This window comes from Lampetra fluviatilis, chromosome 6 (genome assembly GCF_964198595.1).
Source record: "Lampetra fluviatilis chromosome 6, kcLamFluv1.1, whole genome shotgun sequence".
NCBI classification, from domain to species: domain Eukaryota; kingdom Metazoa; phylum Chordata; class Hyperoartia; order Petromyzontiformes; family Petromyzontidae; genus Lampetra; species Lampetra fluviatilis.
In genome coordinates this window covers 1,083,139-1,111,116 of record NC_136280.1, presented here as the reverse complement: position 1 = coordinate 1,111,116, position 27,978 = coordinate 1,083,139, and the positions used below count along the sequence as shown (strand labels likewise).

Below are 27,978 nucleotides of genomic sequence, written 5' to 3'. Positions count from 1 at the left end.
TAGCAACATCGCGGTTATCGAAGCACCGCACCACCACCACCACCACCGCTCCAATCCCCGAATGAAATTCACCCATCGCAAAACACTTCATTACCGAAGCCGGTAAATGTTATAGCATTTATTAATTCGCTTCAACGACGACACGAAATCAAACCATTCCGTGATGTCGGTCTCACCTCCGACGTTAAAGCAAGACCCAGGGATGTGGGTTACGTGGTCAGGTCCCATGAATGCAAGTGCAATAGTAACCGTTTGGATAATACAAATTATGATCTCCCCCCACCCACCAACCTCATTATCAAAGGGAACATTTCCTGTGAGATTATTTAATTTACGTCAATGGAAACAGGGTCTCACCACCGCTCGGCAACCCTTCCAAAAGTCGCGTGTGGCTTCAAAACCTTGCCGCAATGTCCATCACACAACGTTGCCGAGTGCGTCGACTGCGCATAGTCATGCCGATGTGTGCTCCAGAGGGAGCTCTCAGCACGTGGAGCGAAACGTCGGACGTCGCAGCGCACGACACGCGGTACGACGCGAGAGTGCGTCGGACAGGTGACATTTTAAAACTTTTAGTTTTCAGTTAATTTGTGTAAATTTCCCAAGTCTTGATTTTGGCCCTTCCAAAGTTTACGAAAACAAGACGGGTATGAAGTTAGTATTCGTAGAGGCCATTTTGTTGTGCTGCAGAAAACCCTGCAAGTCATTATTCTGTTTCATGCAACTGGTCACAAGCTTCCAAAAATCCACGACGGGTTTTTGGAGATCGGTCTCGGTACTCGGGGGGTATTTTTACAAAACGTCATAAGGCAAGTCGACAATTTGTGAACACCCAGGAATGAGCGAACAAGTTTACCACGTCGACCCAACACGGGTCAGTCACCGCATACTCTTCAGGGTACATTCACTTGTATTGCTAAAAACAATATGGATTTCTGTTAGCAAGGCTGATGCAATTGGTGTCACGGCCTCAGCAGAGAATCTTAAGATACTCTACACATGCAAACAAAAGCAAATTCATATGTAGCCCGTTCTACAGAATCCCCATATTTTTGTAAGGGTCCCCATGGACCGTGTATTCTTCATGCCCTGGCAAAAGACAAACACTCGGTGTTTATCGACACAATGCAATACAGAAGAGAAAACGTGGCAAGTTCAAGTGTTCAGAATGGAGCACCTCCATTACAATACATTTTTCCATCGAGTTAAATCACGCCAGGTGGCCCATCGCCACGTCGCGATTGGTGGGGTTAGCGTGGCTACTCCCACCTCTTTCAAGATGTCTGGATACCTCCTAGAGGGGCTCTACAGGTCCTTCCGCTAGCAGTGGCGTGAACGTTATACGTGCAGGGCTGCACCTTTACCTTGTATGCCAGGCGTGTATTAAGCACAATGCAGAAGTGGCTGAACACCTGAGCAGCGCTTGCCACATGCCACTTGTGTGCAATGTGTGCATGCAAACGTGGTATTACGTATACATTCCGTGTAACGATCTTCATGTGGACATTGCAAATTTTCTTTGTCAATAGAGCAAGATTCAATATTGTCTGAATGGTACACCTCGCACCTCGTCTTCACAGCTTCAGGAAGCCAAGAAAATGCACTTCCAAAAATAAGAGGAAATTAAATAATCTTGTTAAAAACAAATCACCTGTATGCATATATATTTCGTTATTCTAAAACTCAAGACACTATAGTTTACACGTATTTAATATATATTTTTAATCATGCCTGCCTAGTTTGTTATTATCCCATTCCCGAAAAAAATAACTTTTGGCACAAAGAATATTTTTGGGCTACGTTTTTCAACATCCACCATCGACTTTACTGCAAAAACAGCGCAAGGGGCGCTCTCCGCAGCACTGCGCCGGAGCCCTTTCACTTTGCACGTCTGAACGATCATAAATACGGCGGTCAACGAATGGAAGTGTCAATCAACGACACTCGACAATTAACGACCTCGGGTAAGCAACGCTAAAAATGTTGCGATATTTGAATTTGTGGAAAAGGGAAGGTGCCCGTTTAACGGATGGTGCTATGACGATGCCGGAGAGAGTGAGGAATCATCACGCGTGTCTGCTTCTCAGCAGTATCGTTGCGAAGGAGAAAGGAGCGAACTTGTACCCCATGCCAGAGTAGAACTTGTTCTGGAACTCCACCCTGCAGTCGCACGCGCACACACACCAAACACACGTGCTCCAAGTACACAGCTACAACCGTCATACACAAACAGGTGGTGGTAGTAGTGGTGATATCGCCACCTCATTACCAAATCACCCGTGATGCGTCCGATCTCAACAGATCTCGGAAACTAAAGCAGGGCTGCGCTTGGTTGGTGCTCGAGGGGGTGACCACCAAGTAATGAACTGGCGTTGTAGGCCGACGCAGGGCTACGCTGCGGGTGGCAGCTGACACGCAGAAAGGCACCCGAGTCGGGAATCGAACCCGGGCTCTTCCTGCAGCGAGGCACGAGCGTTACCACTGCGCCAACCTGCTGCCCCAAGGCTTGTGGGGACGCAGGGAAGTGAGCGGGACTCACCAGTGGAGGCGCAGGGCGTGCAGGAACGCGGAGAGACCCTCCATGAAAAGCAGGATCACCACGGTGAGGGAACCGAAAAACCCAAACACCGGCACCAGCAGGGGCCCGCCTGCCGAGCTGGGCAGCTTCAGTCCGGTGCGCATCACCATGTTCCACAGCACCTCCGACAGCTCTGCATGGACGCAACGTAGGGCGCAACTGTGAGGTGGTTGTTATTTAATAATACTTCACCACGCCGGTTAGTGCGGATTGTTGAAGGCGGGGGAGCATGGAGTACAATGGCTTTTACTTCAACTACCCCTGTATGTATGTATGTATGTTGAACTTCTTCCGCACCATACATAGCCAACCGCGCTAATCGGGAGGTACCCCTCTGCTGGCCACCACGGTAGACCCGTAGCGACCTCTTTAATAAGCTAACAACGGCGATGAAAACACAAAATGGAAGTTTATTAAATAAGCGAGCGAAACAACAGAGAGGTCCGAACAAATACGGGGCGGGGGGGGGGGTGCGCGGGGCAGTAGGCGGGGGGCAGGGGAAGGGGAGGTGGGGGTGGGGGGATGACACGGTGGGAGGATGACACGGGGCGAGACGACACGGGGCGAGACAACGCGGGAAAACCTCACGGCACCTGCGTGGGCGAGGCTCAGGGCCCACAGGCGCAGGTAGGAGGCCGTGTTGGAGATGCAGCCCAGGCAGTACTCGATGGTGTGGATCGCCTGGTGCATGAACGTGTCGCCGGTGTCAAACTACAGGAACACGGACAGAGTGGGGACGAGTCTCAGGGCAGGGCTTCTCCAACTGCACTTTTTGGCGGTGCCACGCAAGTGCTGTGGTGACATCGAGAGCCGCGTGGGATCAAGCGTGGCGGTGTCGTGACCTCATACCGTCGACACGCGTGACCGCTAACCTCTATCGCTCGTCTCCATGCCACTCTGTACTCGTTTTTATCACTTTAATCCTACTGACCGTTATGTACGTATGTTGAACTTCTTTCGCGCCGTACGTAACCAACCGTCTCTTGCCTACAGCTCTGCCGTCTCGCTGATCTATCTCTTGTCTAAGGCTCTGCGATCTCTTCCTTCGAAGGCCGCGTCTGGCCCCCTGGCCAGCGGGTCATGAAATCTGTCTTCAGATCAATGCGGAAAGACGCAGCCTGTTTGGTTTTCCTTTCCAAAGATTCGTGAACAAAAAATTCGGAGAGTGATCATCCGTCTACCTTTACGAAGCGACTGCACAATCCTTACCATGTTCAAAATGACAAAGCCTTTAAAATAAAAGTGGCCCCTTTGCTCCGACGCGTTCACACCTCCTGCGACAGCAGTCGGCGTGCACCGCGACACACACGTCCTCCGCGTGTCCCAACGCTCGTGTCCGCGCGGCATTACGTCGCGCGTCGTGCCACAGTTGTACAAACGCGGCACGCGCGGTGACTTCACCTTCTCGGCGCCGGTGTCGGCGCCGGCGTCCGCACCGGGTTCGGTGTCCTCCTCCGGCATCAACATGGAAACGGTCACATCATCCGTCTCGTTGATGAGCGGAATGTACTCCTCCTCTTGGTACCTGCGTATGCGCTGCGAGCTCTGGCACACAAGCAAATGGCAAACGCAACCTTGCATTATCATTGGATACACTTCACGTATGCACACGTACAGCCCTTTGTCAATGTCACTGCTGGATGAGGGCCTCCACATGCCGTGGGGGTAGTCAAGGTTTGCTTGCTGTGTGGCCAGGTGGTTCGGTGGACGTGTGGCCCGGTGGACGTGTGCTCGTGTGGCCGGGTGGCCGTGTGGCTCGGTGGACGTGTGCTCGTGTGGCCGGGTGGCCGTGTGGTTCGGTGGCCGGGTGGCCGTGGGCCGTCTGGCCGTCTGGCGAGAGCCACGGTCGCCGCTGTGTTTGGCGTTGTGGAGTTGGCGCACCCCGTCTCGACGCGAGTTGGCGCCGTGGCGAGCCTGCACCATGTGCTTGCGATAGAGCACGTAGGGCTTCCCCAGCAGCAGCAGAGGAACCATCAGCAAGGCCACCATCATCAGGAAGTATTGCAGCCCCTCCTGAGGATGCACACACCAACATAGATTACAAACAAAATTTAAAATCCCTACGTAGCCTCAACAGGCTGTGAAAACAAGCAGTGTTCACCTATAATGGCCGAGACGGCGTACGGGGAGGTGGTGTGGCCAGAAACACGCCCCACCAACCATATCTCTCTAATTCTGATGTTCATACACCACCGAAGGTACTGTACATTTGGTGGTTGATTGGTCCAGATATTCATCACTAATTGTGGCCTGTTGTAAGAATCAAACTCAGGTTGCCAGGTTTGAGCACTGTGCACTACCACACTACTGCTCCCCCAGGGGGAAGGGGGAGTGGTTACAAAGACAAAGATCCCCCGTATAGCCTTAATAGACTGTTGGGGCAAGCGCTGATTGTGAGCGCCTATGATAACCCGCACGGCGCATGAGGGAAGTGGTGTGTGGTCACAGCAGCACGCTCGCCCGGCCGGTCGGCCGCGTCTGACGGTGCGACGTGCCTGTCCCGCAAAGAGCAGGCCCGGGCCGCCCTTTTCCCGGGACGAGGGGCGGAAGAGGAACATGTTGATGAAGATGATGAGGATGCTGGGAGCGGTCTGCGCGTCGTCCACACCCCACGCGCACCACTTGTAGAGCACCATCAGCACGAGGTATCCGAAGAGGAAGAGCATGAACACCATCTCTGGTATGAACACGAGCCAGATATCCAGAGGGCGACGGAAAAACCTGCCACAGTGCCGCGCAACCACGGGGTTAGCCAAGTGTAGTAGTGGTGGCTGCGATATACAACTGCGGTATACGACTGCGGTGTACAGCTGCGGTGTACGGCTGTGGTGTACGGCTGCGGTGTACGACTGCGGTGGTTTATGGCTGTAACCACAGTGTTGCTGTGGGCGGTGGTGAACTATGAATTGAGGGGTGTCCTGAAAACACATCATCACCACGACCACCATGCCTTTCGGTCATAATGGTTGTTTGGTCATACTTTACTACGCTAGTCGGCGCTGGTTGGTGATGACAGTGTGCCTCAGAATCAAACTCGGGTTAACCAGGTTCAAAGTACAGCGCGCGAGCCACCATGCCACCGCTCCTCCCCACTTCCCTGGTGTGTACGTGTGTGAACGAGCGACCGTACCGGTGGTTGAAGACACTCAGGATGACTCCAAAGGTCATGTGCACCATGCCCAGAATGATGGACATCTTCATCTTGTAGGAGTTGAGGAACGTGAGGCGATTGGCGGCCAGGTTCCAGATCTGCAAACGCACGATACCTAAGTCACATAACCTGTGCATTGCCTTTCAATAGGATAGCAACCCCTTAAAATGCAACGAGTACCCCAATTAAAACACAATTCGACGTCATTTGAATTAAAAAAACTGGATGTTTGAAACATGTTGGTAATAATAATCATCACTATTATACTTTACAAGCCTTTGTGAATCCACTGTTGGATGACGGCATTTCCCCATGCCGTGTCGGTCATCGGTGTTGTTTGACCATACTTCACCGAGCTCGTCAATGAAGTGCTGGTGGAGGGCTAGCTCAGGTATCACTTGCCGAGAATCCAACTCGGCGAACTGGGATCATAGCTCAGTATGTCAACCGCTGCACCGCCGCTCCCCCCCAGACTCATTTATGGGCACCGCGGTGGCGAGATGTTAACTCCCTCGCCTGGTAGGCAGGAGGCTGTGGGTTTAATCCCAAACCTGATGCCCGTACATATGGAGTTTGCATCTTCTCGTTGTGGTTACGTGGATTTTTCTCCGGGTCCTCCGGTTTTTCCCTCCACATTAGAAATATGCCCTTATGGTATTTGGCTGCTATATATTTCCACGTGATAAGCCACTTCATTGGGCTACCATTTGTGGCCAGGTCGCTTCTGAAAGAGAGCTACATAGCTTAGTGGGCCTTACCTGGTAAAATAAAAATTGTTTAGTTTACATATGACACAAACTAATCGAATCTAGATATGGTATGTGCACACTTTAGAGATACAAATCGTATTATACTTAAAAGTATATATGTTTAACTTCACTGTATTGCAGGGGTGACATCCCCTGCGATGGATCAAATCTTTATTTGCGTTCATTCACTGAACCAACAGACTTGGGCCAATTCCACAGGACACGCTATTGCACAACACTGGGCAACACGAGGCAGTGACACGAAGCGGCGGTGACTCACGGGGTCAATGCCGAAGGGGTAGGGTCCACTAAATACCCCCTCCACCTTGGGGTCCAGGCTCAGCAGCTTGTTCGCCCTCACGACCTCCGTTCTGTGACAAAAAGCAGATTTTAACACCTTCCTCCCTCCCTCCCTCCACTTCTGTCCACCCGGCAAGACAAACGGCTACACGAGGGTCAAGTCTCGCGGCAGGCCGCGTGTTGGTGCAGTAAAGGTGTGGGTACTCCCACCTTTTCCACGACGTGTGGCTAGGGTGGAAAAGTAGGCCAAATACCATCCGCAGGGGCTCCGTGGAGCTGCCTCGCGTGGAGGCCCCTTCCGCCAACAGTGGCGTCAGAAAGGAATGGCAGTGGCACTTTTACCGTGATACTTTGATATGAAGCTGAGACTGAAATGCTTATGTGCGTGTGTGCGAGTGTGCCTGTGTGTGTCTGCTTGTATATTCGTGCGTGTGCATGTGTGTATGCATGTGTGTGTGGGGAGCGGTAGTGTAGTGGTTGGCGCACTGCGCTACGAACCCAGCGACACGAGTTTGATTCTCGCTCTCGGTCATCAACAGCGACGATTATCTGAATCGGTCCTGAATGGGCCTCCCCTATGTCGCCTCAAATGACTACCCGGTACAGTGTGCAAACAAAGGCGGCTGGGCGCGGTGCTGGCCACCCACCCCTCGTGTGCAGTGCTGTCCTTCATAGGTGCTCGCTAACAGCACTTGCCCCAACAGTCTGTCCAGGCTATAACGGGGGATCTTTGTCTTTGTGCGTGTGTGCTTCTAGGCAGTGTGAGTGTGTGCACGTGCGCGTGTGTGCATATGTCCACGTACGTCCAGGGCCCGGATGAGTACATGGCCGTCACGTTCCAGGACGAGGAGAAGAGGTCGATCGACTTGGAGAAGCAGTCGTTGTAGATGAGCCCCGTGTAGATGGAGAAGAGCCCCATCAGCAGCACGATGTAGCGACCCTGGAAGAATATGCCGAAGATCTGGACGCACACACGCACACACAGACATCGTCGTCATCATTTACTACTCGCCTGGTGTACAGGAGGTTGTCGGTTTGTTCCCGACCCTGACGCCTGTATTTTTGGAGTTTGCATGTCTCTCTTCCTGTGCTCATGTTGATTTTTCTCTGCGTCCTCCGCTTCCTCCCTCCACATTCAGAAATGTGCGTTTAGAGTATTTGGTTGCGAGAAAATGTCCACGTGATAAGCCACTTCGTTGAGCTATCATATGTGGCCTGGTCACTTCTGAAAAAGAGGTACGTATCTCAGTAGGCCTTACTTTGGTAAAACAAAAATAGACTTTAGATTTTGGAAGAGAAGACCTGGGTAAAAATGTTGCTTGACAGTGTTGCCGTTCATTTCACCGTAGGTTACCTCCCAAGGTACGTCCCACTGACCTCAACCTCCCCGTATGCACCCCCCCCCCACTCCTCTTCTGCTGATTAGACCGTTCCCAAGCTGACACCCCCCACCCACCTCTCCCCAGCCACCCCCATCGTCACTCGCGGTTAGGCCAGTACCTCGCTCTCAGCGGCCTTGGGTGCTAGACGCTTCTCCATGATGACCATGGCCAGCGCAAAGAGCAGCATGAGAATCCCGTGGCCAAAATCTCCGAACATGACGGCGAACAGGAACGGGAAGGTGATGATGGTGTACGGCGCTGGGAGACAACACACACACACACACATGTCAAACATACTAATGACTATTTAAGCTATACATTTTTTTTTTTACCAGGTAAGGCTCACCGAGCTATATAGCTGTGTTGCAGAAGCGACTTGGCCGCAAATGATAGCTCAACGAAGTGGCTTATCATCATGTGGAAATTTATAGCTGTCAAATACTGTAAATAGATAAGCCTGTGGAAAGCACAAGGAGTTTTGTGCAAGGTCCAAAAGACTAAAATAACAAGACATGATACAGGCATGCATACACTTGGATTCAGTTACACTTTACAATGAGCGTTTGTTTTGGGATGGATTGAATTTAGTGATACGGAAGCAGATTGGGGAGCTGACGGGGCAAAACAAGTATGCATATTTGTAAATCGTCATTTTTGCTCTGGTTTGTGTCTCTCCAAGTTTTGTGAAATCCTTTGATAAATGTGTCCGGTTTGCAAAGTCCCTCATAGCAACACAACTTTGCACTAAAGTTTGTTTCATTTTGGATCAACTTTACAATAGGTACCCACCCACCACCACCCACCTCCGTTACGGACGGACTGACAGAGCTAACAAATTAACGATGATTTCAACTCTAGTCTGACAGCGTCGATATAACAGCGACGTGTCCTGGCGCACCTGGGTTGACCTCGCGGTAGCTGCCGACCCCGTAAGCGTCCACGATGCCCTGGAAGCCGCCCGTCAGCTTGTTGGTGCGCAACAGCGTGGGCGGAGACTCGCGCGTGGGAATGCGCGTCAGGAATGATGGCAGCGACGCGCCGCCCTGGATCTGTGCCCGGTCAGCGGACACACACAGCAACGTTACAGACAAGTGGCGTTGCAAGCGAGTGGCGTTACACGTACAGCGGCATTACGAAAGGCACAGTGGGCAGGTAGTTAGTTATTAACTCAATTCAACAATCGTGCCTTTTTATATTCATATCCCACTTCACCACTTTCTATGACTGATAGATAAATCCTCTGAACTCTAAACATTTGGCTCTGAATATAATTATTTTGTGTTTCGTTTGTTGTCCTTCCCCCGCGCCTCCGATTAGCATGGTTGGCTATGTACGGTACGACAGAAGTTCAACATATGTACATACAACATAAATCTGCACCAGTAGATTGTGCAGCAAAACAGATATCATAACGTTTGACACGGAGACTGAATGAACGCAGCATGGGTCATTTAGGATCAGGGGGTGTTTCGACGATGGGGGTCACAAAAAGAATAATGTGGAGGTGCCGAGAGAGAAAGGCTGCAAACAAGAAAGGTGGCCATATTCAGGACATAACATAAAGAGTGTCATCACAGCTGGAGGACATGGCAAACACGATTCTGCAGGGGAAATGAAAGGGAAGAGAAGATTGAATCGGATCGGTTGGCGAAAGGACGTGTCCGGCTGGATGGTACCGTTCGTGAGAGACGCAGAAGATCGGAAAGCACCCGTCACGCTTGCTCAGTGACGAAGTGAGACACTAGAAAGATGGTGGGGCAGGGATGCGCGCACACGTGCTCGTTCGTGATGCTCACGGAGACTTGTCGCAGCACGTCCTGCAGGCTGCCCAGGTCCGCCGTGGGACACCACACCTCCGCGATGAGGCAGCGGTTCGTGACGTCGTAGCGGCACAGGTTGAGCGCGTGGTAGATCGCCTTTGTCTTGCGCACCTGTGCAGCCCCGCGGGCAGAGGCAGACAGGCGACGAGACGGATTGATGTAATAAGGGTGACACTGAGAGACAAAAGGATGCAATAATGTCCGAAGCAACAAAGCTGGTAGAAGACAAAGACGGAGGGAGTTTATTCGGCGAATTGTTTACGCGGCTCTTGAGCCGACGGGAGAGGAAGAAGATGGGATCATATTCATGTTGCGCACCTGCGCAGCCCCGCTCACGCACAGCGCATGCAGGCACGGTTGTATTACAAAAATTAAAATTGTTTTGGAATTTTCGTCAATGTACGGGTAGAGCGGTGGGTGCAGTGGTTAACACACTGCGCTTGTGAACCTGGCGACCCGAGTTCGATCCCGAGCCACGGCTAACATCAGTGGCGACTGATGGCTGCACCAGACCTGGACCTGCTACTCGTCCCCCTTTGCAAACCCACCAGTGGACCAATGCATGGAGGTTTTGCGGAGAGAAAAAAATCGTGAGATACCATCAGGGAAGATTTCTTGGATCTGGACCTCACATCACCAGAAAAAGCCAGACCCTGCCAGAACTAGCAACGGTTGGAGATTTGCCGCGAATGGGGTGTTGCGGTGGCGAGATGTTATCTCCTCGCCTGGTGAGCAGGAGGTCGTGGGTTCGGTCCCGACCCCGACAGCTGTATATTTGGAGTTTGTGTGTTCTCTCCGTGATCGCGTGGATTTGTCTCTGGGTCCTCTGGTTTTTCCCTGCACATGTATAATCAACGTTCGGTTACAGTATTTGGCTGCTATCAATTTCCACGCGATAGGCCACTTTGTTAAGATATCATTTGTGGCCAGGTCACTTCTGAAAAAGAGCTATATACCTCAGTTGGCCTACCTGGTAAAATAAAAAAAAAGTTTAGTTTAGAGTGCACTTTCAGCATGTGCCGAATTGTCAGTGTCATCAAGGCATCAAGTCACGTCTTGAGCTGCCAACGCGCTCGGCTCACCTGGAGCTGCCAGGTGCTGATGTTGTCCACCGCCTTGAGCAGCATCTGGCGCAGGTAATCGTCTGTGCGCAGCAGCACCTGCCACGAGGGTGAGTTAGTGGGTTGTTGGATCAGGAAATTAACTGCTGATGCTGTCTGCTCGGTGTGAAATGTTCCAATCTGAAATAAGAAATTATAACTATTTGTTAAAATTTCCCCCCCGTTTGTAGTTTTCTTCACTCTGTTAGCCTAAATTTTACATTTAACGTATAATTTGCATGAATCGAAAATAATCTAATCTCATAAAGACAAATAGATGCACGTATCATGGGCGTAATAATAGATTGTCATCAGTCTACGCAAACACACACAAAACCATCCACACATTGACACAAACTCATCCAGTGGCACAAAACCCATTCAGACAGTGGCACAAACTCATTCACACGGTGACACAAAATCCATCCACACGGTGACACAAAGCCTTCCTCAGTTGCGAACAGCTGATACTCTCCGAGGTGTACCAGAAACGCACCACTTTTATGTCCTCGATGCGCGTGAAGAGCCCCATGAGCAAGTCTCGCCTCTCCTTCTGCGTGTCTGGGTACGGGTAGAGGTGGCAGTGGTAGCTGGGAGGGAGCGGGAAGGGAACGGTTACTCGACACATATCCTCCGTTTCACGAGTCGCTAGGAAGGCGCGGCTGAGCGACGGTCGACAACGATGACGGAGCGGCGGCCAAGGGGATGGAATGCGACGGGAGCGATGAAATAATCTCGCGTGTAGGTGCTGGGTGGATTATTGGATCGAGAGAATCGTTAAGAGATGGCAACGGCTCGGGGAGGTCTTCATCCGGCAGCGGATTGATCGTGGCCGATGATGATGATGACCAGAGAAGGGGGAGGTGAGCAATATGCATCGGAAAGGGTGAGAGCTCACCATTCGCAGATCATCCGGACCTTATTGCCGATCTGCTCACCCCAGTACGACACCAGGATGACGCACCAGTTCACATTCTCGCCCTGTTCCACACACCACGCATGTCAGGCCATAATCAATATGAACATAATAACCTTTGTGTATATGAATATATGAATACACAAGGTCAACTCAGCCTCAAATGAGTACCCGGTGCAGTGTGTAAACATCACCACTGGGGGGGGGGCGGGGAGGCCAAGGTGGTTGAACGTGGCATTGGCAACCCACCCTACTGTGTGCCGTGCCCGCCTTAATAGGTGCTCGCTAACAGCACTTGCCCCAACAGTCTATTAAGGCTACACGGGGGATCTTTGTCTTTGTGAGACATTGAGAGTTGGCGAGTCAGACCGAGTCGGGGTCCTCCAGAGGCTCCGGGATCTGCATCTGGTGGAACACCATGTAGCCACGGCAGGCCCTCCACAGCATCCGCTCCAACGCCGCCACCTTGCCGGGGTGCACCACGCCCGCAATGAAGCTGCGCGCGCACACACACGCACACACGCATACATACGCACGCACACACACGCGGAAGCACGCACACACCAATGAAGAGAACAGCTGTCATCTCAGGGCCAGCGCTAGCGGGCTGCTGGGGTGGGCCCTGCACCACAAAGTGTCCCCCCCCTTTGGCACCACCGAGGGTGTCACTCTCCCCCTTAGTGGTGAATCACTCTGACGGTTGTTTACCCCCTACACCACAGTTCTACTGCCCCCCCCCATCGACCTGGTCCATTAGAGAGGAGCTGGAGCCACGTCATCTACATACCGTTTCCCTGCAATGGGCAGGGGATGTGAAACAGAATTAAAACAATAAATTCTGCTGGACTATTTTAATAATAAACCTTCATACTTCATGGGGGGTGGAGAGGTGGCGCAGTGTTTATAACATGTTATAGTTATAACGAGAAAATCTTCATGGCAGGGCATATAGGCTCATGATGATGTACCATGTAATAAACTTCTGCAATTCTGTTTTTGTTTATGCGTTTGACTGCAGTGTGATGTTCATTACATCATGTAGGCTGTGTAAGTTATAGATTTAATATGTTTGTATACGTGTCCTTGTGTGTTTGCTACGTCACTTGACACCCTGGACAACCCGACAAAATGACATTTTCTATCTCAAGGAATTATGCAGGTAAAAAAATGGTATTAAGTAAAATATTTCGGAGGGAAGACATTCAGTAGAATCATGAGACCTCCTTTGCCAGTATTAAATGATGATAATAGGGTTTTGCCCTTTATGGAAATATTGCCAGAAAGAGAAAAACCCTATTATCATTCAGTAGAATGGTGCAGATGCGTGCAACCAGTAGAATGTTGCAGATGCGTGATCGGCAGTAGAGCTAGCGGCTAGCAATCAGAAAGGTTGCAAGTTCTAATCCCGTTGGGGGGGTTGACTCATTCCTCTAGGATGGATAAGATGAGTACAACTTTGCTGGGAAAGTCATCAGCGGTTTTCTTAAGGAGAGGCTCGCTCCTGTCTCAGGTCCGCATAATTTCCACCGCTGGCTCTGCAGGGCCATCAACTGGAGGGGAGTGCCAATGCCTTAATGGTAATTCGAGCAGAGCAGGAAACTGCTCTGCGACTTGGACCGCGACGGGAGAGCGAGCTCGCGGCCATACCTTAGTCGGGCTCCCAGGCGCTGCACAAGCCCAGAGTTCACCAGCGGCTCCTTTTCCACTGACGGAAATTCCTCGTACTCGCTGGATGTCTGCTCGATAATTTGCTCCTGCACGGTAGGAAGAGAGAACACGATGGAGAGGCCACGGACCAGCTGATCCAGCGGGTGGCATTTCACGTTGACAGGCAACTCCCACCAATTTCTATTTTATTGAATAAGTCACATTCCGATTTAAAGCTTTCGTGACTGCAGGGATTCATCTTCTTGGTTCTTTCGGTAAAGTCACGCAGAAGGGAAATAATAAAATAATAAAAATAAAACAATAAAATACGGTCTGTCTTTCCGACAGACCTGTTCTTCACCTGAGGATGGCTGCTTGCGTTGTGGCCGAAACGTCGTGAGAATTTTTATTATTTTATTATTTCCCTTCTACGTGACTTTACCGAAAGAACCAAGAAGATAAGTCAAATTCGTATCATTTTTATTATATTGAACTCTGCATTTATAGAGCGTAAATGTCTGAGCAACTCAAAGTGCCTTCTATCGCATCTCATCTCAAACATTCCAAGGGGACCCCCATTGGCAGCTGTCCCTTTTTGGCACGAGTTGACTGGGTACCGGGCTGCAAGTGGGCATGAGCCTGTGAGTAGAGGGCAATGGTTTGACAGTCGTAAGTTAATTGTGTGGGCATATACCGCCCTTTTGTCAATCCACTGCTGGATTGACAAAAGGGTTATTTCACCATACTTCACCACGCTGGTTATTTGCATATCCATTTGTTTTATCAGTTTCAGCCTTGACGAGCTCATATGCCTGTGTGCATGCAAATCAAAACTTTCAACCCATCACAATTCTTTTTGACGATTTCCATCAATCACATTTGCCCATAAATTTCATGTGAAATGAGGCCGGGTGAGATGCGGCGTGCGGGTGGGGAGTGGAGCAGAAGGTGGGGACGGGGGGGGGATAAGGCGGGAGGGATGGGGTGGGGGTGGAGGTGGAGAGCCGTGTGGAGCATGGGTGATGGCACCTCGGACTGGTCCCGGAAAGCCTCGGAGATGCGCAGCACGTGCGAGTACTCCTCCAGCTCGAGGCGGTTGTGCCGCAGCGTGTCCTGGTTGCGGCTCACCTCGCGCAGGTCCCCCTCGAGCTTCTCCGACTCCGTCTGAGCCACACGCGCGCAGCGGTGCGCGCACGCGTAAACACGACGACAAATAATCCTCCGTCTAGTCTGTACCTCCCTCTAATCTATGATTTGTTAATCCCAGCAGCAAAGCCATCCTGAGTCTTACGATTCTTTTTTCAGAAGGGTCCTGCAAAGTTTGTTTGCGGTAAGGGGGCGACGTTGCTACGTGTAATCCCAAATAGCAACACGGCCCCCGATTGTGAAAACTAGATAACCCTTCTGAAAAAAATTGTAATCCCAGTTCACAGGTAATAAATACACTTCACCACGCTGGTTATTTGCATTTCCATATGTTTGATCAGTTTCAGCCTTGACGAGCTCATATGGGATGTCTGGCCAATACCAGTTACATTGTATGGGATTTTTTTTGAGCTATAGGAGTAAACCGAATAACCCCGAGGAAACCCAGAGAGCAGCGGAGAACATAAAGCTCCATACAGAAAGGCACCCGAGTCACGAATCGAACTCAGGAGCTTCTTGGTGTGAGACACAAGCGTTGCCACAACCACGGTCACTGTTCCCATCAGTTTCACTCACCGATGTTGGGACTGACCATTAATCTCATCCATACCGTGTTCAACCCGTGCTCATTACTTCTCCCTCTACTCCAGCCTCCTCACGACCATCTACTCAATGCGATCATTTACACATAGCTGCATAAGAATTAGCAGTCTGCCTCCTGCAGCGGATCGATAATGGATGATGAGGATGACAATGATTCGAGAGTATCAACAGACCGGACAGCCCTGGCTGACACAGCGAAGACGGACCTGTATCTGCAGCAAGTCACGGGCCAGAGGAGCGCGGGGATTCCCACTCGTCAGAGGCAGCGCGACGCCGGCCTTCGTGATCTCCTTCTCGATGTAGTCTGGGCGATGGCCGACAGGGGCAGGCGGAGACACGGGCAAATAAAGCATGCCGTTACCGTTTGTCATCACGTTGAGAGACACCAACGCAAGGGATCAGAAAAACAAGTGAGAGACATCGGATTGACCGTTGAGAAAAGTAACAGGAAACGGTCATTAGCGGCGGTGTGGAGAAGAGAAGTAAAAACACAAATTTTGTGCCCTCCTCCCACATCTTTCTCTGCGCATAAAGTAAAGTATTTATTTTAACACGTGCCGTCGGTCGAACTGCCCTTCTGGTAGTGCATTTTTTCAGCAGCAATTCATTTAAAAACAAAAGTGTATTGTTTATGTGGGGAAACAGACGTGTGCTTCTTAATGAATAAAAGCGGGTTTTTGGGCAGGCATGATGGTCGATAACAACACGGCATCCACTCTGGATATGGAGCGAGGAAATCAGTTTGTGTGCAGGTGTCAGGTGGATTGCTTCATCGCAAAAATTTGAGATATGGATGATGACTTGGGGAGACCACCCAGCAGTGGAGTGATCATGGCTGATGATGATCACGTCTTATGTTCTCAATAAACCTGAATATAATGCAAGTTAAAACCAAGCCATGAATGCAAACATCACAATTGAGCCAAGACAGTTGCAAGAAATATAAATGTTTGGCAAGTATATGAAGTATTCCATCCTGTGAAGCTAGGGAAACATAAACTACAAGTCCCTAATTTTCCACAATTACACTCACTGAGAATTTTCTCCATGTCCTCGCACCTCCTGATGTCCGCCACGTGCTTCCGCTGAAAGGCGCTCACTTGTGCGTTCAACTGAAGACCAAGCACATGACACACAAGAGACAAATGACAAAGATCTCGTTATAGCCGTAAAAATTGCTGGGGCACGTGCTGTGAGCAACAATCCACTACGGCCGGCATGACGCACAAGCCGGTGGTGTGGGCAGAACCATGCTCGGCCGCCTTCGTCTTCGCCAGTGGCGATGCTTACACGCAACTCTGGGTACTCATTTAAGGCTGGGTTGAGCTGGGGGAAGGCCCAGGACCGGTTACAAAAACCCCTCGCCACTGACATTAGCCATGGCCCGGAAGAGAACTCAAGTCGCCAGGTTGGTAGCACAGTGCGCTAACCACTGCGCCATCGCCCCCCCACTCCAAACGCACACACTCACCACTGGTCCGCAAGGCACAAGCAGATACAAATCACTTTTGACATAAGCCTCCGATGCTCAAATAACAACTTTAATTTTTCACATTCACAACATACCCGCTGGGCTTTCGTGGGAAAACCAGGGTGCAATATTTTTTACAATGCCCAAAAGTGATTTTATATCCTACAGCACAATGAGACCGCCTCAAGCGAGCACAGTTTGTAGTGAATGGCTATGAACAATATATCATCAGAATCCTAGCAACGGAATTACTTTTGTCCTTGTGGATGCGAGGGGAAAGGGAAGATTTTGACAAAAATGCCTTCGGGACCATTCAACATAATAATAATAATAATTTACAGATCTTTGTCAATTAAATGTTGGTTGAAGACCTTTGTAAACTGTCAGTCAAGGAAGTTATTTTACCATACTTCACCATGCTGGTCAGTGTGGCTTGGTGAAGGGGAAGCCCAGGTTCTGATATCAATCCCCACTCATGAGCCGTGATCAGGAATCAAACTTAGGTCATAGGGCTCATAGTGCAGTGCGTGAGCTATTGCACCACCGTTCAACGCCATTGAACATTATCAGCATTTATAAACAGTTTAGAATCCATGCATCAGAAGGTCAAGATGTCACCATTGCCAATAACGCTGATGCCTGTACAATATCACAATCGCCAAAGCCTGTGGTTTTATTTTTACTAAGTCAACACCTAATCACCAAGTTCCACTCGCGCAGTTTGCTACCGTGTGGATTCTTGTTTCCCCTTTGGTTTCTGCCCTCATTGGGCAAAAGTTCAAGCCGAGCTGGGCATCGTGGCTCAAGAGCACGTGCACCGCAGAGATGGAGTGATATTCCCTGCACCGTCCTCCTCCTCCTCCTCCCCCCTAGGATTCTCCCGTGCACTCAAAACAAAAAGCGAGCGACTGTCCCCACAGATGCAGGGAAGGAAACAGAGATTAAAGCTTAACCATCTCTGAAGATATTCACCCAATCATAGCCCATATTTTTGTCCAATCACAGACCTGCCTTGGGCTGTCCTTCCCCATTAGCAGCCCTTTCTAATTCCTATTTGAATTAACTTTCTATTACCCACACGATCTAACCCAGAAGAGAAATTGCGAATCGTGACATTGGTCAACAGAAATGAATGCCTTGCAGTCGGCAAAGAGGTTTGAGATGCGGTCGCATTGGTAACGCACTTGAGAGACCGTTTTAGACTGGAGCTGTACATACATCTCTGAACTCCACCAGACCCATCTCTCCCAGCTCGCTCATGCAGCTGTAGGCGGTGCCGTCCTGCAGGAACAGCTGGGCCAAGCACATCTCCTCGCTGCGGAATATGGAGCCCATCTCTGCTACTGGTGGCCACCACCACCACCTCCTTCACCTCCTCCTCCTCCTAGCTGGTGGTGCTCCAGCCGAGGCTGGATTCCTGTGGCACGCGTGCAGCGTTAACGAGATAGCACAGCAAGTGGGTTAGTTAAAACCACCTGTGAACGCGTGGCAAGACAGCGTGCGTCTTGGATGAAAAGTAATATCTGCCGATGGGGAAAATGTAAAATGCTACTGTACATGTGTGCAGTGTGGCATGAAATCACTTGTATATGGAGAGGAAATATGTTTAGGCACAACAATGAAGAATGATGGGAGACCACGAAAATTGGAGTTGAGAAAAACCGAGTTACACTTGTGACGAGTGAAGAAGTGGTTAGCTGAAAACCCGGCTGCCCGAGTTTGATTCCTAGCCACGGCTAACACGAGTGGTGAGTGATATCCGAAACGAACATCCTACGTGGCAAAGCTTGGAGAGGCCTTCATCCAGCAGTGGATCAACCAAAGTGTATTAATCGAGGCTAACGACACGCACCGTTACAGAAGTTGCCGACTCGCATATCACCGAATGTGTTTCGGGTATCGCTGGCAGTCAGGAGTAGGTGGCGCGTGACTCGTCGCCACAGCCAGACTGAGATGTCCTCTTGACGTTCTACCAGGCGCGCAAATATTTCACAGAGCCGGTTGAACTGCTTGATGAGGCTCAATGATGTGGGCTCTCACGTCGTTCTAGAGACGTGTGTCTAAGTGTGGCTCCCCTCCCCAGAGCCACGTAGAGCGGCGATTATTGCCGGTGGATACAGCATCGCCGGGGTCACGGTTCGACTACAGCGGCCGCCCTGATTAATACTACGATGTGGGGAGCGGTGGGGTATGAACCATAAATAAAGATACCACGCGCAGTACGCTTCGCAGTCGAGGGTCCTGTGAAGTCAGGGTTCAAATGTGAAAACAGAGTACACCCGATAATTCTCGACTGGGATGACACAGCAACAACAATCAGAATCAGTATTTATACTGGAGGAATCCGATGAGCTATAAGGGGCTGGGTCAGAACGTTAAGAGTTGAGGCCTTGCCGGGCAGTGAAGCCGTCAATTCAAAAACTCTGAACCGCGGCGACGGACGCCAATGTACTGTACTCGAGTACAGTGCGCAGAGTACAGTACTCGAGTACAGTGCGCAGAGTACAGTGCGATGCAGTCCACGCACGCAAAGAAGAAGATAACACATGTACAGTGCGTACAGTATGGTTTCGTGATTGCGTGTAGTACAGATGTCTAGCAGCGCACGTGTTTACAGTACGAGCAGCGTGCCGTCTGGCGTGTTCTGTGCAACATCGCTGTTGTGCTGCGGGTCACAGCGCGTGCTGTATTGTAGTGTACTGCAGGTGTACTGTACAGTGGGTGACGATGTACTGTAGGTAGGTGTACTGTATAGTGGGCGACGGTGTACAGTAGCTAGGTGTACAGTAGCTCGTGTGTCAGTGTCGTTGTTTTGGCGATGGTTGAGCGAGGCCGATTGCGCGCAGCGACCAACTTGAGTGGCGAGTCGCGCGCAACGTCGCTGCAGTCGCGGACAGTGGAGGCGTAAAGTGACGAGGATTCCGTGAGCACGACAGTAACGAGGTGTGTGTGTGTGTCACGAGGTGTGTGTGTAACGAGGTGGTGTGTGTAACGAGGTGGCGTGTGTAACGAGGTGGCGTGTGTGTAAAGAGGTGTGTGTGTGTCACGAGGTGTGTAACGAGGTGTGTGTCACGAGGTTGTGTGTGTGTAACGAGGTGTGTGTAACGAGGTGTGGTGTGTAACGAGGTGTGTGTAACGAGGTGTATGTCACGAGGTTGTGTGTGTGTAACGAGGTAACGAGGTGTGTGTAACGAGGTGTGTGTCACGAGGTGTGTGTAACGAGGAGGCAGGGCGCCGTCGTGACCTGTCAATGGGCACTCGCCGTGATGGTGACTGGCGAGGTAGTGGAGGTTGTCAGCGCGTGTTATCTTGTTGTAACCGGTGAAGAATATTTCGTAGTAAGGAGGTGAGTAGAAATTAGATGTCGTGTGGAGTAGCTTGTGGTGACGAGGTGAGTAGTGAGTGGTAGCTTGTGGTGAGGGGTCGTGATGAGGTGAGTGGTGAGTAGTGGTGGTGACGAGGTGAGTAGTAGTGTGGAGTAGCTTGTGGTGATGAGGTGAGTGGTGAGGGGTGGTGATGAGGTGAGTGGTGAGTAGTGGTGGTGACGAGGTGAGTAGTAGTGTGGAGTAGCTTGTGGTGACGAGGTGAGTAGTGAGGGGTAGCTTGTGGTGATGAGTTGAGTAGCTTGTGGTGAGTAGTGAGGGGTAGCTTGTAGTGACGAGGTGAGTAGTGGTGGTGACGAGGTGAGTAGTGAGGGGTAGCTTGTGGTGACGAGGTGAGTAGTGGTGGTGACGAGGTGAGTGGTGAGGGGTAGCTTGTGGTGACGAGGTGAGGGGTAGCTTGTGGTGAGTAGTGGTGAGGGGTGCGAGTGAGATGAGAGCGAACGAGGTGACTTCTGTCGTGACGCGGCAGCAGGGAGGGGGTGAGGGGGAGGAGGTGAAGGGGGCGGGGCTCCACCCCGCATCGCTTCCGCCTCGCGCTGCTATCGCGAGACGCCTTCCTCTCGCGAGGTTTCCTTTCCCTGAGCCATTGCCTCTGTCTCACAACAAAGGCGCGCAGAGGCGTGTGTTTTCAATCGTGGTGGTAGGTGGGGGGGGCAACACAATCAACACCGTCCACCGCCACATCATCATCACCACCAACTCCACAACCACCGCAATCACCATCACCACCACAACCACCAACTCCATCACAACCACCACAATCACCAACTCCATCACCACAATCACCAACTCCACCACCACAATCATCGATTCCACCACCACAATCACCAACTCCACCACTACAATCACCAACTACACCACCACAGCCACCACAACCACTGACTCCACCACCACTACAATCACCGACTCCACCACCACCATAATAATCACCAACTCCACCACGGTTACCACCATCACCGACACCACTGCCATTTACTGCATTGAACCCAGATTGCCGATTTCACAGCCCAGCAGTGTGCTAAACACTGCGTGCACGCAAGACACATTCGACGACGATCCGTGTTCACGGTCAAAGATGAACAACCGCGAAGATGGGGTTGAGTTGAGCTTGTGTGACGAGGCGTTGCCGCTTGTGAGCTGCGTACATGATCGGGGGCCTTGCAGCTTTCACAGGAAAACTTCTAACAGAAAAGGGACGGTCTGGGAAAATCAGGGACAGGTGGCAACTCTACTCTAAACACACGTTTGGAGCTAGATGTAGTAACTAATTACCGGTAATCGAACTCCCAACACAAGTTCGACGTTAACTAATCTATATTCGGGAAAAAAAACCGAGTCTCATGACTCATTTTCAGGAGGGCCCTGCCTGCCAAGTTGTCGCTGTTGATGGAATGTTTGGAGGCTCCAGCACACGGCTTCACACAGACGAGGCATATGAACCATGCACGAGCACAGCCGAAAGCTGTGACCAAATCCCCCAGAATATGCGCCTGATCCCATTATATCTTGCAAGCCATTAGTTATAGGCTGCGTGGTTGTCAGCAGAGGACAATGCAGACAATGCGATTGTTACATCGTATGTACCTGCATGTTCCCGAGTCTTTGCTGCCCACCCCCCCCAATTTCACACCCGTGTTGACCAGCGTGGTGAAGTATGGTCAAATAACCCCCACTAACCGCATCCGCTAGTGGAATGACAAGGGTGGAAGCACGTGTGCACGCACGTGAACACACAGGAGCAGACTGAGAGCCTTCTCGATTATTGGCTAAGCCGCACGGGGCAGATCATTAGTGACACTGCCCTCCTGCATGTGCCCTTGATGTCCCCTTGATGTCCAGCTAATCGGATTTTGGAGGAAATGACCAACAGATGCGTCGTCTCGCCGACGGGGGAGCAGTCTGAGACGGACAGCTCCATCGCTACAGACGGCACACTCCGTGGCATCAGCCAACCGGCCAGCAGCCGGTACCAAACTGGAAAAGGGGGCATCTTGAGCAACGAAGCCATTATGTTTCGTGGGAGCAGAACTCGCCAGTCCAGAGGGGATCCGCCAGGGGCTGTCAGGTATGTCGTCGTCGTCGTCATCATCATCATCATCGTCGTTCCTGCTGTTTGTTTTTGGCCGCACGGGGGGTCTTTACACATAGATTGCCATTTGATATCTGCCGTTATGACGACCAAATCATCCAACACGGCCTTCCTTTGGCTATGAAAGTTTACGCTTGCAATGTCGGGCTGAGCGTGCACGTAATCTATTGAGTGTCAGAGCTGAGCTTTCTTAACACCAGATGATGCTGGCTGTATTCTCCAGCGAAACGTGGAATAAAATTGTCAAAATATGACTTGATACATCATAGACTGGATGGTAATATGTAGCGCAGTGGTTCGCACACTGCGCTACAAACGCAGAGACCTGAGCTTAATTCCCAGCAACGGCTAACATCAGTAGTGAAGGATGAACAAACAGCCACTTGAACTGACAAAGGGCCTTACATATTATATGGTAATTATATTTTCTATTTTATGTAAACGCTTAGATGATTAGGAGCTGAAGAGAGCCTTCGTGTTTTACATCTACTAGGCGCTTTTATAAAGCATATTTAATGCAGCTTGTGGTTACGCCTGGAGGACATGTATAGCACCTTTGTCATCCCATTGCCGAATAAGGACCTCCCCATGCTGAGGGGGTTATTTGACCATACTTCACCATGCTGGTCAATTGTGGGTTGGTGAAGATGGGGAGAATACACATCGGAGTACAATGGAATTTGCTGTGCCATTCTCTGTTGGCCGCAATGTAACCTTGCAGCTTATATCAACGTGTTTGTGCAGGGCGGTCACCCATCCAAGCACTATTCAGGTGCACCCCAGCTTAGCTTTAGAAATCTGATGAGAGACCATTCACTGGTTTCTGAAATGTAGTTAATGAGCAGCTGTGAGGGTCTTTATCCCTAGAGACTGTGATCCGAAATGAACTCCACTCGACCTCAGGATAATGAGCTCTGGGGGGCCCTTCATGTATCATGCCATCTAATTTTAGTGCCCTGGGAATTAGCTGCGCCACACATTTCACGCTCGGATGCAGCATGTCACCTGCACATACGCGATTGCAGTAATCAAAAGACAAAGGGGAACAAAAGTTATCCCCGGTTGAAAATGTTCGGCCTGGTTTTGATGAGTTGATACATTTGAATGGAGCGATGGCAGAGTGGTTCGCACGCTGCACTGTGAACCCGGCCACCTAAGTTTGATTTCAGGCCACGGCTAACATGGGTGGCGAGTGATATTTAACATGTCCTGGGTCTCCCCCTTCACCAACCTTCGCCCAGATAAGACCCCATTCAGACACCAACACTCAATGTAAGGGTCACCTATGTGTTGGGTATCCGTCATTGAAAATGATTGACAGTGTGGGAGGACCTTCATTCAGCAGTAGATTGACAACTCGCTGTAATTGCTCTTATTTCATTTTAATAGCAATGAGGTGAGCACAATTAGAACTCACAACTTTCCAATTGTGATTCCGGTGCTTTACCAATAGTCACCCGGCATGCATTTTCTCTAAAATGCACGCCCTATGTGTGCAAGTACTGTATACGCTGACCCATGCGCCTAGCTGCTAATCAATGGACGTAAACCTACGTGTTTGTGTGAACCACTCTCGCTCTCTCTACCTCTCAGCCCCTACCCTCACCCGCCTCTCCAGCCTCTCCCGCCACCGCCCGCCGCCCCCCAGCAGCCGAGCCTTCTGGCTCAGATGGCGAGCACCGCGGCCGGGGTGGCCATCGGGTCCAGCGTGGGGCACGTGGTGGGGAACGTCCTCACGGGGGCCCTGAAGGGAGGCTCAGAGGCCACCGAGGCCCAGCACTCCGAAGCACTTCCCCAGGTGCCGCGGCTTGATGGGGAATCTGTGGGTCGGTCGGGATCACGTTGTTGCGAATGTCGAGATTAAATTTGGCAAATCCGCCCCTTTGAAAACATTGGGTTCTCAAGCGTAGCAAGTCACCAGTGAATTAACAAGACATTTATAATATAAAAGTTGATATCCATAATAGAGGGTTTTTTGTGTTAGATCGCGTAAATATATGTGTCGTTAAACCCGCCACCAAAAACAAATCAATTTTATTTGGTTTTGCACTTTGGCTAAATTGCTGCTTTTGGAATTACAAATATTGGCTAGATTGTGTGGTGACAATATTATATCTCTGTGGCAAAGTGGGCAAGTGCTGCCCCCTACTTGTGTGGACCAGAGGTCACTTAAAGTAACCTTAGAGGTAGGTCTGTGATATCTCATTCTGTGGGCCGTTCTCTAACACGGATGGCACAATCAGGGAAACAATCAGGGGAAAAGATAGGAAATTATAAATTACTTTCTACTTTAACACAGACCGGCTGCCCTTTAAAGGGCTGCTCTTAGTGAGGGATTGGAAATGGGTGTGCCGAGTGAACGACACGACGGGTGGACATCCCGTGCACAGGGCTTCATTTCAGCTGGGTCCGTCGGGGTCAGCGCCTTCGAAAATATTTACACACCCGGGACACCACATCCAGTTTTCATCCCACTTTGGCTGCGATTAATAGTCAAGTACTTAGCTCAGCCTAGCCACGACCAGAAAAAGTATCGAGCGTGAAATCAAGCGCTGCTCGTGCTAGATCATGAATAGTTTCTCCCCCCCCCCCCCACCGCAGGCAGGGGGAGACGGAGGAAGGGACACGCCGGCCGAGGGGCAGTGCCTATGGGAGCTGCGGCAGTTCATGGAGTGCGCGCAGGGACAGAGGGACCCGGCCCTGTGCGCCTCCCTCGGCGAGGCTCTGCGCCACTGCAAGCTCGGGCATGGTGGGTGAATCCTGCAAGTGTCCGCTTCTAGGCACCAGGTTTCAAGCTCCCTGGTGCATAGCTCCACAGGCTTCAGGCTCCAAACTCTGGCATCTGAGCTCCAGGTTCCTGTGTGCTACGGTGGCGAGATGTTAGCTCCCTCAACTGATATACAGGAAGTTGTGGGTTCGATGCCGACCCTGGCGCCTGTATATTTGGAGTTTGCGTGTTATCCCCGTGGTCGTGTGGATTTTTCTCCGGCTGCTTTGGGTTTTCCTTCCACATTTATAAGCATGTGTTTTGAATATTTGGCTGCTATAAATCCACTTTGTTGAGCTATAATTTGTGACCAGGTCACTTCTGAATAAGAGCTATATAGCTCAGTGGGCCTTACCTGGAAAAATAAAATAAAAGTTTAGTTTAGTTTTAGTTTGGTTCTGAGCTTCAGCTTCTGAGATCTAGGCTCCAGGCTCTAGATTCTCAGATCTGAGCTCTAGATTCCTAGTTCTGAGTGCCAGACTCCAGACTCTGGGGCTGAGACTATCAACCAACTACACTCAGTTTAAGCACAGGCAGCTGTCTGGATTCAAACACAGGATCTCAGCAGTGCCAGCTCAGCACTCTGGCTTCTGAGCCACCCAGCCTCGTGTTGCACTGTTTTTAGTATGCCAACAGAGAAGAATATGAATTTGAAAAAGATAACAAAATTCGACGATAAATGAATTGTCTTTGCCTTGACAGGTCTCATTTAGGAAGGTGACACATCACCCTGGGACCTGAGTACAGAGGAGCGGGGATCTCACACCAACGATCATCGCCATTGGGACCCCTCACATCACACATATGTCACGGGCATGAGAATGTGTACATGTTTATACAGCCACCACAGCGCTGCACGCCACCCTAACACCCACGAGCCAACACACCACCACCGCCGGCCTCACACCAACACTAGCCAATCACCGAGCCAATCTCCGTCAAACACACGCATGACCCACCTCCCGACTTCGAGAGGTCTGTGCTGAGAACACCAAAAATGAAAAGTGAACAAAAAGTGAAAAGGGGCCTTGTGAAGGACCAGAGTTGGGGTTAGGGGCAAAGAATTAGGGTCAGTGGGAGCACCTCCGATTAGCACAGTGCGAACATATAATAGTGGCGGTAGTTCGGTGGATAGTTGGTTCGGGATAGTGGGAGGGCTAGTACTAGTGGCTGGGTGGGTAGTTGGTGAGGGTAAGTGGGACGGCTAGTACTAATGGTTGAGTGAGTAGTTATGGCTAGTGGAAGGGCTAGTACTGGTGGCTGGATGTCAAACTGGTTTGAGTAATGAGAAGGTTAGCGTTTGTTTAGCTAGTCTCTTCCTCCTCCCCATGGCCGGCTATTTAAGTGGCCACTTCTCAGTTCTGGTGTTACCGGACATTTGTTGATGGTGTATTGTGCCCATAATATCAATGCAATATTGACAATATTATTACCAATAATTTACAGCCCCATTTGGATCTACTGCTGGACAAATGCCGTTTTAATGATGTGCTAGTTCTCGGGGGTCGTTTAACCATACTTTACTACGCTGATGATGGTTGGTTCTAATCGTGAGGTGGGTGGGGGTGAACGGTCCGGGACCAGTTCGGATATCACTCGTCGTCCACTCCTCTTAGTCCTGGCCGGGAGTCGAACTCAGCTCGTCGAGACCCTAGCACAGTGTGTGAACCAAGTGCATCTCCGATCCATCTCAAACCATCGGCAAGTCTCCCTCATGAAACGAATGCACGAATCGAGTGAAGACTCATCTACTGCTGGCAGTCATTGAGATTCACGCTCTGTGTAATTACATTTGCATTGGTAAATCGATGATGGACGTTGTGATGGCATGCCTGGAGTTAGTCATAATAAACTCAAGCTGCAGCATCCCCTGTGGTGTATATGAGTGTGGTTTCTTCACGATCTGACCGTATTTTCCCATTCGCGACTCGCATCGCCAACTACAGACTGCAGTTCTCACAAACAAACATCAACTGCAGTGCGTGTGAGCACATTTACGGCCAAAAAGATAAGAGATGTAGTCGGGTAAAGAAAGCGTAGACCAACAGAAACGTCTTGTGTGAGGTGAGAGAAGAGATGCACACGGATCGGGTTGCCACCGGCCTGGGAATTGGAATCTGTGTTTGCGTGGTTATTGTGTAATGACGACATAAACGCACTTGTCTTGACATGGTTTCTTTATGAAGGAGCCACGTTCACTCGAACGGGCGAAGACCCCACTGCAACAGCCCCAAGTCTCCTGTGCATCTCCCTTATATACGGTCTGAGGCCACGCCCCCATTCCCGCACCTTCTCTTCGTCACCTGGCCACGCTCATATTCTCGATCATTCCCGTAGTCACCAGTCCATTCGCACTGCAGGCTGACTCCCCTGTCATTACCTCCCATGGCCACCAGTCCATTCGTGCTGCAGGCTGACTCCCCTGTCATTACCTCCCATGGCCACTAGTCCATTCGTACTGCAAGCTGACTCCTCTGCCATTACCTCCCATGGCCACTAGTCCATTCGCACTGCAGGCTGACTCCCCTGTCATTACCTCCCATGGCCACTAGTCCATTCGCACTGCAGGCTGACTCCCCTGTCATTACCTCCCATGGCCACTAGTCCATTCGTACTGCAGGCTGACTCCCCTGTCATTACCTCCCATGGCCACTAGTCCATTCGCACTGCAGGCTGACTCCTCTGCCATTACCTCCCGTGGCCACTAGTCCATTCACACCGTAGGTTGACTCCCCTGTCATTACAATTGTGCTGAACGTTATTAAAGTTTATTGGACTACTTTGATAGACCTAGAGGCTTAGGACTACGTCCAGATTTGGTTCTACAGTGGTGAAAGTGGCAAGCCTTGTGTGCAGGGCAAGATACGGATGAGCGG

At 50.7% G+C, this 27,978-nt stretch overlaps 2 protein-coding genes across 6 annotated transcripts; one reads left to right on the top strand and one right to left on the bottom strand.

Annotated features, from left to right (window-relative positions):
* Window positions 1–103: 103 nt before the first annotated feature.
* LOC144932995 (V-type proton ATPase 116 kDa subunit a 2-like) lies at window positions 104–20,263 on the bottom strand. 4 transcript variants are annotated; one of them, XM_078857417.1, is made up of 22 exons: window positions 20,126–20,263; window positions 18,082–18,280; window positions 16,426–16,504; window positions 15,599–15,696; window positions 14,673–14,807; window positions 13,644–13,750; window positions 12,366–12,492; window positions 11,979–12,061; window positions 11,577–11,670; window positions 11,063–11,221; window positions 9,957–10,091; window positions 9,059–9,209; window positions 8,279–8,418; window positions 7,582–7,739; window positions 6,759–6,849; window positions 5,709–5,827; window positions 5,074–5,299; window positions 4,460–4,591; window positions 3,980–4,123; window positions 3,172–3,289; window positions 2,540–2,711; window positions 104–2,160 (listed from the first exon to the last, which is right to left on the bottom strand). In XM_078857417.1, exons 2-22 carry the CDS (start codon window positions 18,196–18,198, stop codon window positions 2,067–2,069), a joined length of 2,679 nt encoding a protein of 892 aa, XP_078713543.1. In that variant the 5' UTR covers window positions 18,199–18,280; window positions 20,126–20,263; the 3' UTR covers window positions 104–2,066. The 4 variants fall into 4 exon arrangements, with proteins under 4 accessions (XP_078713543.1, XP_078713542.1, XP_078713541.1 ...); XM_078857416.1 differs by having other exon boundaries at window positions 20,108–20,232; XM_078857415.1 differs by lacking the exon at window positions 20,126–20,263 and adding an exon at window positions 19,718–19,845.
* Window positions 19,696–26,907, top strand: LOC144933007 (coiled-coil-helix-coiled-coil-helix domain-containing protein 2-like). 2 transcript variants are annotated; one of them, XM_078857429.1, is made up of 5 exons: window positions 19,696–19,806; window positions 22,086–22,311; window positions 23,929–24,133; window positions 24,937–25,084; window positions 25,805–26,907. In XM_078857429.1, the coding sequence occupies exons 2-5, from the start codon at window positions 22,106–22,108 to the stop codon at window positions 25,813–25,815; spliced, it is 570 nt and encodes a 189-aa protein (XP_078713555.1). In that variant the 5' UTR covers window positions 19,696–19,806; window positions 22,086–22,105; the 3' UTR covers window positions 25,816–26,907. The 2 variants fall into 2 exon arrangements, with proteins under 2 accessions (XP_078713555.1, XP_078713557.1); XM_078857431.1 differs by lacking the exon at window positions 19,696–19,806 and adding an exon at window positions 20,858–20,886.
* Window positions 26,908–27,978: the final 1,071 nt, after the last annotated feature.